General features: G+C 45.6%; 1 protein-coding gene across 1 annotated transcript; it reads left to right on the top strand.

The window, feature by feature from the left end:
• The first annotated feature begins 8,318 nt into the window (after positions 1-8,318).
• LOC109737043 (uncharacterized) lies at positions 8,319-10,067 on the top strand. The gene is made up of 2 exons (XM_020296270.4): positions 8,319-9,119; positions 9,649-10,067. The coding sequence occupies exons 1-2, from the start codon at positions 8,536-8,538 to the stop codon at positions 9,953-9,955; spliced, it is 891 nt and encodes a 296-aa protein (XP_020151859.1). The 5' UTR covers positions 8,319-8,535; the 3' UTR covers positions 9,956-10,067.
• Positions 10,068-11,417: the final 1,350 nt, after the last annotated feature.

Here is an 11,417-nt window from a genome sequence, read left to right as displayed (position 1 = left end):
TGTAGCTTCTCTAACTTTCTTCCTCAATGTTAGAGGATCCAGTTCCCTTCAACCAACCACTATACATGTTTACATTATTACATAGGATAACTGCGTGTTGATGTACCATAACAAAGGAGCTTGTGTAGCAGAAATGGGCTCCAGTTTGTGCAGCCTAATTTGCATCTGTTTATTTTTTACAAATTAATAGATACACACTATTTCAATTATAATCTCAGCAAAAATTTTTTTTGCAAATATTGTTCATGTATTAGTTTAAAAAAATATCTATGAATTGTAAAAATCTTCGTATAATTATAATACAAATATTTTTTAAAATATTCATAATTATAAAAATGTTAGTTTTTCTGAAATTCGTAGAATATTTTCAAAAATATCCATAATAAAAAATGTTTGTATAATTTTACCTGTTTGTTTTGTAGAAATTCTTGGAGCAAAAACTTTGTTCATGTATTATTTTAAAATAATATTTATGTTTTATCAAAAATGTTTGTATAATAGTACAAATGTTTTAAAAATTACTATTTGTAAATATTATTTTAATTATAAATCATTTCAATAATTATATGCAAATTTTTATAATTCAATGGCTGTATAATTAAAAATATTCATAATTTAAATTCTAAATTGTTGATATGAATATTTAATCGTGTCTAATATGTAATTTATATATTATTTCTTAATATAAGTGATACGTCTCCAACGTATCTATAATTTTTTATTGTTCCATGTTGTTATATTATCATTTTTGTATGTTTTACAATCATTTTATAACAACTTTATATCATTTTTTGGGACTAACCTATTGACATAGTGTCCAGTGCCAGTTGCTGTTTTTTTGCTTGTTTTTTACTTCGCAGAAAATCAATACCAAACGAAGTCCAAATGCTTTTGGAGATTTTTTGTGGACCAAAAGACACCTTTTGGGCCAAAGAAGTACCAAAGGGGGGTTCCGAGGGGAGCACAACCCACCTGGGCGCGCCTGGGTGCCCAAGCACGCTCTGGTGGGTTGTGCCCACCTCAGCCGCCTCCCGCACCGCCTCTTTGCTCTATAAATACCCCGAAAATCGAAAAACACTAGGGGAGCCGACGAAACACAATTCCAGCCGCCGCAAGTTCTAGAACCGCCAGATCCAATCTAGACACCATTACGGAGGGGTTCATCATCCTCATTGGTGGCTCTCTGATGATGCGTGAGTAGTTCATTGTAGACCTTCGGGTCCGTAGTTAGTAGCTAGATGGATTCCTCTCTCTCTTTTGATTCTCAATACAATGGTCTCTTGGAGATCTATTTGATGTAACTCTTTTTGCGGTGTGTTTGTTGGGATCCGATGAACTTTGAGTTTATGATGAGATCTATTTTATCCATGAAAGTTATTTGAGTCTTCTTTTGATCTCTTATATGCATGATTACTTATAGCCTCGTATTTCTTCTTTGAATCTTTTGTCATGGGAAGAGGTGCTTTGTGATGGGTTCGGTCGTGTGGTGTTCTTTCCCAGTAACAGAAGGGGCAGCAAGACACGTATTGATCGTTGCCATTAAGGATAACGAGATGGGGTCTATTCCTACATGAATAGATCTTGTCTACATCATGTCATCGTTCTTATTGCATTACTCCGTTTCTCCATGAACTTAATACACTAGATGCATGACGGATAGCGGTCGATGTGTGGAGTAATAGTAGTAGATGCAGGCAGGAGTCGGTCTACTAATCTTGGATGTGATGCCTATATAATGGCAGATCTATTCAGGAGGTGGAAGAATGAGTTGAAATCAACGTATGTTGACAAAGGGAAGACTCTAGAATTCATCGGCCGGTTTGAGAAGATAAGAGATCACTCGCCCGCATTTGTGGCCTACAAGACATCAGAGAGGAGTAAGAAGATGTCATAGGCAAACAAGAACAATGCTGCAAAGAAGAAGTTTCACCATCGCACGGGGTCAGGTGGCTACCTCAAAGCCCGGCCGTTGTGGGACAAAGCTGAGAATGACCTGATTGCTAAAGGGGTCGAACCAGAGACATTGAATTGGCCAGACCGTTCAAGGACTTGGTTCTTTGGGGTTGGGAGAACCTTGGACCCTGAAATAGGGAAGTGCGTTTGGACGGACGAGCAACTTGAAACACCCGTCAAGAAGCTTCAGAAGTGTATCACCGCAGCGCAGCAAGGGACGTTCGTTCCCGACATAGAGAACGGCGAGCTGACCGAGGCCCTTGGAAAACCTGAGCACCCTGGACGAACACGAGGCACGCCAGGCTCCGTTGCGTGGAAGGTTGGGTTTCCCGGCGCAGGCGGTTACAAAACCCGGGAGAGGAAGAGGAAACTGGAGCAGAGCAAAATGCACAAGCTGAATGCAAGAGTACAAAAGCTAGAGGAACAAGTTGAGAGCCAACAAGCTGCCGGAGCTACCCCATAAGCTACCCCGACATCTCAGTGGAGAAGCAGCGTGGCTTCCACCAAGCTCGTTCAGCAGCCTGACTTCACGGCTCCTAGCTACCCCGTGGATTCTATCACGGAGGCTCAACATTGCCAGCTTATGACGCAATGGCAGAACCTCAAAGTCAAGGCGACTGTCGGCTCTGTTGCACCTCCTCAACCCAACGGAACTTTTCACTTCCGTCCGATTCCACATGGCATGCTGTTGTGATGGTGGATGAAGTAACGGAGGGATTTGAGGAGCTCGAGCTTGACCACCCTACAGGTGAAGGGAGACTCAGCTGCGTCTTGCTCTGAAGACTCCATGTCTATGGCGGAAGGAGCACATCAAGCTTCCGAACTGGACGCCTCCGCCTCCTCCTCCTCCTCCTCTGGCGAGTCAAGGCACTCCGCCTCCTCCTCCTCCGACGAGTGATCAGGGCACTCCGCCTCCTTCTCCGGCTGCTCCGGCGCGTGAGGCCGGCACTCCGCCTCCTCCTTCGCCTCCTCTGGCGCGTCCGAGCAGTCCGCCTCCTCCTCCGCCTCGTCAGCAACGGCGGAAGACAGACGCCGCCACTCCGTCTGCTCCGGCGCGTCGGAGCACTCCGCCTCCTTCTCCGCCTCGTAAGCAACGACGGAAGAGAGACGTCGCTGCTCCGGCATCTAGCAGTACAGTCAGAGGCGGGAGGCAATACAGATACGGTCCATCTCTCAAGCCTCTAGAGAAGTGACCATACGAGAGGACTGTGGAGGAAAACACGGAGATCTGTGAAGCCTATGTGAAGGACTTTTTTGCAAAGAAACCTGATGATAGATCCGGTGAAATTGAAGCGCACTATCGATGCCCTGAAGCGACCACCACCGCCTCCGCCGGATGACAACCATGTCCGCGCTCTTAAAAAGACACTACAAGAAGCGCACCGGTCGGGAACTACTTCCAGTGATAAAAGGTTAGAAGAACGAAGAAGTGGAAAAAAATCCCCAGCTCGGTGAACAGGCGAACCAATCGTGCCCCCTGCTCAAGGTGTCTAGCGATATCGTCGCTAATCTGCCGGGGATGGTGCCCGGTACCAATCCTGCTGATTACCTGAGCGATGATGTACACTTTGATACAATGGAGGTGGATGAATTCAGATACCAGTACGGGCAGCCTCTCATCAAACCTGATCATCCTCCTCTAACAACGATGATGTGAAGATTCCATGAATGGTACATGAAAACCTGCAGGGAGTCTGGGAAGGATGTTTTGACGATGAGAATTAAAGAGGAGCATGACCTCGTTGAAACTGGTCTATTTTCTGTTGCATTTGAGGAGTTATTGCACTTATACAATAAAAAGGCCCTCGACGTGACTTGCTACTGTCTATAAGTACTACTTCTGTAATTAAGTCTCTATATATATATATATAGCTCAGCTCTTTCATTGCATGTATATATAATTATCCTCACTATTATGCAGATTGAAGATCGTCGAATGCAGGAAGGCACAAATCTGGGACATTGGGTTCATTAACCCAGATATCATACATGAATGGACGATTAAACACAATGTCACAGAAACCGAGGACAACTTGCTACAATCGTTGCTTAAAAATCAACACAAAGATAAAATACTCTTTCCTTACAACTTCAAGTGAGTGTTAATGTCTTATGCATATTCGGTTTCCCTTATTATTACTCGAGGTTATAGTACTGTAATTGATGAGTTATGCATGCGTGCGCAGCTTCCACTTTATTCTGCTAGAGATCCAGCTTGAGAAGGGAGTAGTAACCGTCATAGACTCGAGACGAAAAGATCCCCAGGACTATGCAAACATGACTACAATGCTCCAGATGTAAGTTCAATCGATCATTATCGCACCATATCGGCAATTTTGTTCAATTGATCCTGATATCAAATGATTATTTTCTTTGTCTGGCAGGGTTTGGAAAGAGTTCACCCCAATGAATCCGGGACTGCCGAGCGAGCTGCGATTTACACACCCGAAAGTAAGTACTACTACCTAGTTCCGCGCATCTCCCATTGATTCTAGTTTCATCAATACCATTTATAATGCTTGATTATCAGTTTGATTGAAATCTATTTCTCATAAAGTGGTTGTGGCGGGAAGCCGGGAATGATTTTTGCGGATACTACGTTTGCGAGTACATCTACAACGCGACGATCTCTAATAAACGGGGCTACTCTAAAAAATAATATGATGTGCGTAAGCAAAAAATATTCACAATTTTATTTTATTACCATCATTTGTGTTGAGTTTCATTCATATACATGTATTGACCCCCTTCTTCAAATTAGGTCTGGCAGATGCAGGATGTACTCCTACCACATGATCGCATATACGCAATTCAAGAGGAATTGGCGGGATTCTTTCTGGACCACGTCATCAATAAAGCCGGAGAATACCATGTGGAAATTGAGATAGACATGAGATGTTAGGGATTGTAAGAGATCTTATATTGTATATATGTACCTAGTAGCGCCGGATAGATATACGAAAACTTGTTGTTCGACCAATCTCTCGAAGAAAGAGAGGTCACTCCTCTCTGTATATGCTCATGACGATCTTGTAATTAATGGTTCCTTCGTTTGCTTACTAGCTAGCGTGTCGAGTTCTCTCTATACGTATAGTAGCTAGCGTCGACCAAGCACGGAGATAAGAGAGGGCACTTCTCTCTCCCCCCCAAACCCCCTAAACCCACCCCCTTTAAAAAAACAAAAACCTCAGCTCCTGCCAGCTGCTGACGTGTGGATGCCTTTTGGTCCTGGTTGGTGTTACCAACCGGGACTAAAGGTGCTCCTGCCTGGGCGCCCCGCAGTGGCCATGTGGAGCTCCTTCTGTCCCGGTCTGTAAGCGAACCGGGACTAAAGGGTTTGGGCTTTAGTCCTGACCCTTTTGTCCCGGTTCCAGAACCGGGACTAAAGGCCCTCTGGAACCGGGACAAATGAGCCGTTTTATACTAGTAAGCGGTCGATATGTGGAGTAATATTAGTAGATGCAGGCAGGAGTCGGTCTACTAGTCTTGGTGAAAGTGCAACTATCCCTGGATGGTTTTGGTAATTCCTAACAACATATAGCTCAATGAGCTAATGCTATTCCAAAATAAATATTTCAGGAAAGCTCAATGATTGGCATGGCATGGATTAGAAAGTGGACCCTTCAAAATGCTAAGGACAAAAGATTGGCTCAAGCTCAAAGCACAAGACTCTACATTTTCTATTTTAGTGATCCAAGATCACACTGAGTCTATAGGAAAAGCCAATACTATTAAGAAGGGATGAGGTGTTGCTTAATGAGGTTCTTGCTCAAAGTGCTTAGTGATATGCTCCAAAACCCTCCACTACTTTCTCACATCCACATATGTCCCAAACCAAAAAGTCCAACTCAGCCCCACCGAAATTTCATATCCGGAGCCACCGAGTTCAGTTGACATAGCCACTGCCAGAAACCCTAGTCTTTTCGGTCTCACCGATAGGGATCTCGGTCTCACCGAGATGGGATTGTAATCTCTCTGTTTCCCTTCGTAACATTTTGGTCAAACCGAGATGAGCGATCGGTCCCACCGAGATTGCAATACAAACACTCTGTTTCCTTTTCGTAACGTTTCGGTCCAACCGAGATGAGCGAATCGGTCCCATCGAGTTTGCCTGACCAACTCTCTGTTAGTCTATTACCAAAATCGGTATCACCGAGTTTGTGTAATCGGTCTCACCGAGATTACGTTATGCCCTAACCCTAATGATATCGGTCCCACCGAGTTGACATGTCGGTCCCACCGAAATACCTAACGGTCACATTATGAACCAAACCGGTCTGACCGAGTTCTCTGAATCGGTCCCACCGAGTTTGGTGATTTGTGTGTAACGGTTAGATTTTGTGTGGAGGCTATATATACCCCTCCACCCACTCTTCATTCGTGGAGAGAGCCATCAGAACATGCCTACACTTCCAACACATTCTGAGAGAGAACCACCTACACTTGTGTTGAGGTCAAGATATTCCATTCCAACCACATAAATCTTGATCTCTAGCCTTCCCCAAGTTGCTTTCCACTCAAATCTTCTTTCCACCAAATCCAAATCCTGTGAGAGAGAGTTGAGTGTTGGGGAGACTATCATTTGAAGCACAGGAGCAAGGAGTTCATCATCAACACACCATTTGTTACTTCTTGGAGAGTGGTGTCTCCTAGATTGGCTAGCTGTCACTTGGGAGCCTCCGTCAAGATTGTGGAGTTGAACCAAGGAGTTTGTAAGGGCAAGGAGATCGCCTACTTCGTGAAGATCTACCCTAGTGAGGCAAGTCCTTCGTGGGCGACGACCATGGTGGGATAGACAAGGTTGCTTCTTCGTGGACCCTTCGTGGGTGGAGCCCTCCGTGGACTCGCGCAACCGTTACCCTTCGTGGGTTGAAGTCTCCATCAACGTGGATGTACGATAGCACCACCTATCGGAACCACGGATAAAAAATCTCCGTGTCAACATTGCGTTTGCTCCCTCAAACTCCCCCCTTTACCTTCATATGCAATTGTTTTACATTCCGCTGCTATACTCTTAGAATTGCATGTGTAGGTTGATTGCTTGACTTGTGCTAAGTTGCTAAAATCTGCCAATAACTAAAATTGGGAAAAGGCTAGATTTTTATTTGGTCAAGTAGTCTAATCACCCCCCCCCCCCTCTAGACATACTTTCGATCCTACACTTGGACGTGATGCTTATATAATGATCATTGCCTGGATATCATCATAATTATTTGAAGTTCTATCAATTGCCCAACAGTAATTTGTTTACCCAGCGTATGCTATTTTCCTTTAGAGAAGTCACTGGTGATATCTACGGCCCCCGGGTCTATTTTTTATCATATTTGCCTTCGAGATCTATTTTTATTTGCTTTTACTTTCAGGTCTATTATTCCAAAAACCCAAAAATACCTTGTTGCACATTTTCTTTCTTTATTTTATTTTGTTTTATTGTGAGATCTATTTATCCAATCTACCATAATTTTATCTATCTTTTTGCCAGGGAGAATCAAGTCAAGTCTCTCGACAACTCGCCAATTTCCGACGCCGTTACCTAAAAGGGATTGACAACCCCTCATAAGCGTCGGGCTGCAAGTATTTGTTCTTTGTGTGCAGGTACCGTTTACATAGTGTTGCTTGGTTCTCCTACTGGTTCGATAACCTTGGTTTCATCACTGATGGAAATACCTACCGTAGTTGTGCTGCATCATCCCTTCCTTTTTGGGAAAATACCCACGTAGTTCAAGCCGCATCAATAAGTCATGAGTAAAAATTATAAACAAGTGAATATTCATAAATATTTAGTAAATGGTGTATTAATCATTTTGTATATTTTAAATATAAGCCACGAGTGTATAATAACTAAATATTTTTATGTAATAAACAAGTGTATATTTAATAGACTGTTGACTCTACATTTTACTTGTATTAAGTCACGTCCCTCGCAAAAAAAGTCATATCATGTGCACGGCAGATATTTAGTTGATAACCCGGACGTTTTCAGTATAACTAAAATTATATCTCTTCTTATTGACACGTAAATGTTCCTCTTGCAATGGTCGGCTCCTTTTTGTGCCTACCTGGACTAGCGAGTTCGATCCCCAATCCCGCTTCTGTATTTGGCCCTCACAGGACGAGAGTGGCCTTCCTGCACGCAGCGGTAGATGATCGCAGATATCCCACCGGTGGTCTAGTTGAGGTGATCCGTGCGCTGAAATCAGTTGAAATGCAGAAAGTGGTCATACATGAGCCGATACATGGGAATACGTTGGTGTTGTGGGGTGCAGTTCTGACTCGAACAGGCCCTGTCCGCAGAGCGCAGTGACGTACCTTCATTTTTTTACTCCGTGGGGCAGAGTATTGTTTCTGTAAAGTGCGCGTGTACCCCCACCTCTGGGTCCTGTCCTGCATCTCACCCCAATTCCCTCCACCTCCTCTGGCAAACACCGCGCTGTGCCGGCGAGAAACTAGGCGCTCGAGAGGGGTCCGTCTGGATCTGACGATGGCGATCCCTGGGGCGATGACGACGGCGTTGGCCTCTGGGTGAGTAAATTTCTGCTTCTATCATTGTATTTCTGTTGGCTCCACGGCTCACGAGCTTCTATGGCGCGCTGGTACTGCAAATCGACGAGGGCGACAACCGATTCAGCGGTGCGCGAGGTGGCGTACGACTTGGACGCCGCCGGCCAGGCGGGCGGCTCTGTCGTAGCCGTGGGCTCGCCGGAGATGCAGCCGTTGGGCCAGGGCCCGGCGTCGCGGGGCCAGCTTTGCGATTTGCCTGGCGTCTCGTCCTCGGGCGCGTCCTGCACTACGTTAAGTTCCGGTGGCGGAGGCGTGGCGGAGGCAGGCTCCGGCGACGGCGCGCGCACCGTCGAGTTGCACAGTCCTGTCCAGTCCTACAGCCTGGGCGACGCCGATCCGGGCGGCTTTTCGGGCGTAGGTGTGGGCTCGCCGGAGATGCAGCCGTTGGATCGGGGGCCGACGCTGCGGGGCAGGGGTTGCCTAGTGCCTGATATCGAGTCCTCCGGCGCTTCCTGTACGACCTTCAGTTCAGGTGCCCGAGGTGTGGCGTCGGCAGGCTCCAGCGACGGAGCGCGCACCGTCGACTCGTGCAGCGCGGTTCAGTCTTACCGCCCCGGTGTCCCGACTGCGACAAACACCACCATCCGCGTTGGGTGGAAACGCAGGTACCTCATGCATATCTTTTTGATTGAACAGAGCCGCAACTCGTTGTGCGTTTGTTTGATTGTGCTTTCCTGTAGCTTATTCGGGGGGCTGTGATTGTATCTTAAACTTGTAGAGTTTGTTCTGAAGGCAAGTTCATTCTGGACATCAAAAAGAAAATGTGTGGGTTATCATATGAACAGCTACGCTTTCCGTGCATAGAAATATGAGAACGAAAACACTCTGGGTGCAGTACTGCTAGGGGGGAGTATTCGATGCCAATTTTTACCAAAAGTACAAGTGGAATTGCTAGTACTACATATGAACTGGGCTTGCAGGAGTAGTGTCTCAGGACGAACTTAGCCTAATGCATTGTAGATGGTTTTTATTTGCCATGTGGATGTAAAAAAAATTATGTACGAGAACTGTATAAACAGGAAATTTAGACATAGTATATTCCTGCTTCGGGTGTGGTGAATTTTTCCAACAATTATCCTGTTGTTTCTTTTAGTTGGTTTTTATATTTCGCGTGATTGTGGTTCGTAAATGCAGGCCAAGAGGGCCACGCAGCCGAGATGAGAAGGCAGGAGTAGTTGATCGTGTGCCGGCGCTCGAAGCTGCTATCCGAGGATTTGCTGATAGGGGGACCGAGGTGGTTGTCAACCCAGCGCTTGGTACAGTCATCAATTCGCTTGCAGAGGCGGACGAATTCTACAATCTGTATTCATGGGAGGTTGGCTTCGGGATTCGTTACGGCAAGAGCAGGCAGAATGTCAATGGGACCAAGTGCATGCAGGAGATGGTGTGTGGGTGTGCTGTAAGTTTCTGTATTTTGTTTTTCCCCGGACTGAATGATTAACAGAAACTGTAAAACGAGCTGATCGAAACTGTAGCACTCTGAATAAAGACCGGGAAAAACAATAGAGATCTGAATCAACCTTGGCCAAAAAGTCCTTAGTAGTTTTTCTTAAGCCCTGCCCCGTGGTTGGTTGCAAAAGTACCCGTGCCCCTGCAGGTCGTTGATTCTCTGTCGGGATGGTGACATTTTTTAATGTTCAGACAATGCAGAAGGAAAGCTATACTTGGTATAATCAAACTTTAGAAGTTGGTGAATTTGTGCAGCACTTCCCTAGTCCTCGTCCCGGCGCACCTCATGCACAAGATCAATGGCAGCGGTGGCGGGGGTGTTTGGAGACGACGAGCAGAAGATGAGCTCTGGGACATTGCGGCACGACGGCGTCGGTTGATCAGGACAGCGCCAGATGCTCGTGCGTGTTTGACCCAGAACGTGCAAAACGATCGGTACTGTCCACCTGGTGCATGGGCCTTAAATACATGCAGTTGGGTAAAGTGTTTACGTTATACAGTGTTCGGTGCAAAGGTAGTATTCCATCCTCTCGCGTGCACATGTACGGTACTCTGAAGTGGTGCGTCAGTCCGTCAGTCAGTGTGTGGTACATCGAATACAACAAATAGGAAACATATCGCTCGCCGATGGCCTCTATACTCCAAGTAGCACTTCCGGCTGGTACTAATCGCGACGTACAGCCAGCTGTGGATGCGCTGCGTGCAGCTGTGCACTTCTCCTCACAGAGGCCTTCTATTTCCTACCAATGATGGTTTTTCGCTGCAATCTGCAAAAATAAATGGCAAGGGTGTTTTATGCAAATACATGTCGTGCTGAGTGCCATCTGTCGCTGACAGTGGGCCTTGTCCACACTAGCATGCCAAGCAAGCACTGGATACACCCGCGTAAGGGATATGTGACCGTATTTGCATGCCCTCGCAAGTTCAATAACTAGAATCACGTATTTTACAAGTTTATGCACCAAACTGACTGTCGAGTGCAAGTTATAAGACTCGCAATGTATTTACCTCTTTTGTACACGGTGATTTCCTTGGCCAAAAGTACCGGCCGGCAAGAGGATTGGTCGACTACGTGCAATCGTCTTCGTTGCATCTCACCTTTGTCGGAAAGTAGTTGGCTGGATTTGGCCCCGTCTCGGCATTGGATAGATCATGTCCAGTCAGAGTAGGAGAAGAAAACACTCGGCTTCTCAATGGATTTAGAGTTTGTGTATTTGTTTTGTGTCTTCCAATTTTACCCTTTAACCAAAAAATACTAGTGATTTTGTCTAGTAGTATTGGTGGATCTAGTTCATTGAATAAATAAAGATGGACGGCTCATATTGTTTTGATGTACTGTAAAAGGTCTCTAGATTAGTGTTCAACAAATCACCTTGAGAATAGTATTTGACCCTCAGAATAGTAGCACATAGAGAATCTGGATCGTCGATATGACACCAAACATGTTTAGCCCG

This window comes from Aegilops tauschii, chromosome 7 (genome assembly GCF_002575655.3).
Source record: "Aegilops tauschii subsp. strangulata cultivar AL8/78 chromosome 7, Aet v6.0, whole genome shotgun sequence".
Lineage (NCBI taxonomy): Eukaryota > Viridiplantae > Streptophyta > Magnoliopsida > Poales > Poaceae > Aegilops > Aegilops tauschii.
The sequence above is the reverse complement of the archived record's forward strand: the minus strand, read 5'-3'. Positions and strand labels throughout refer to the sequence as shown.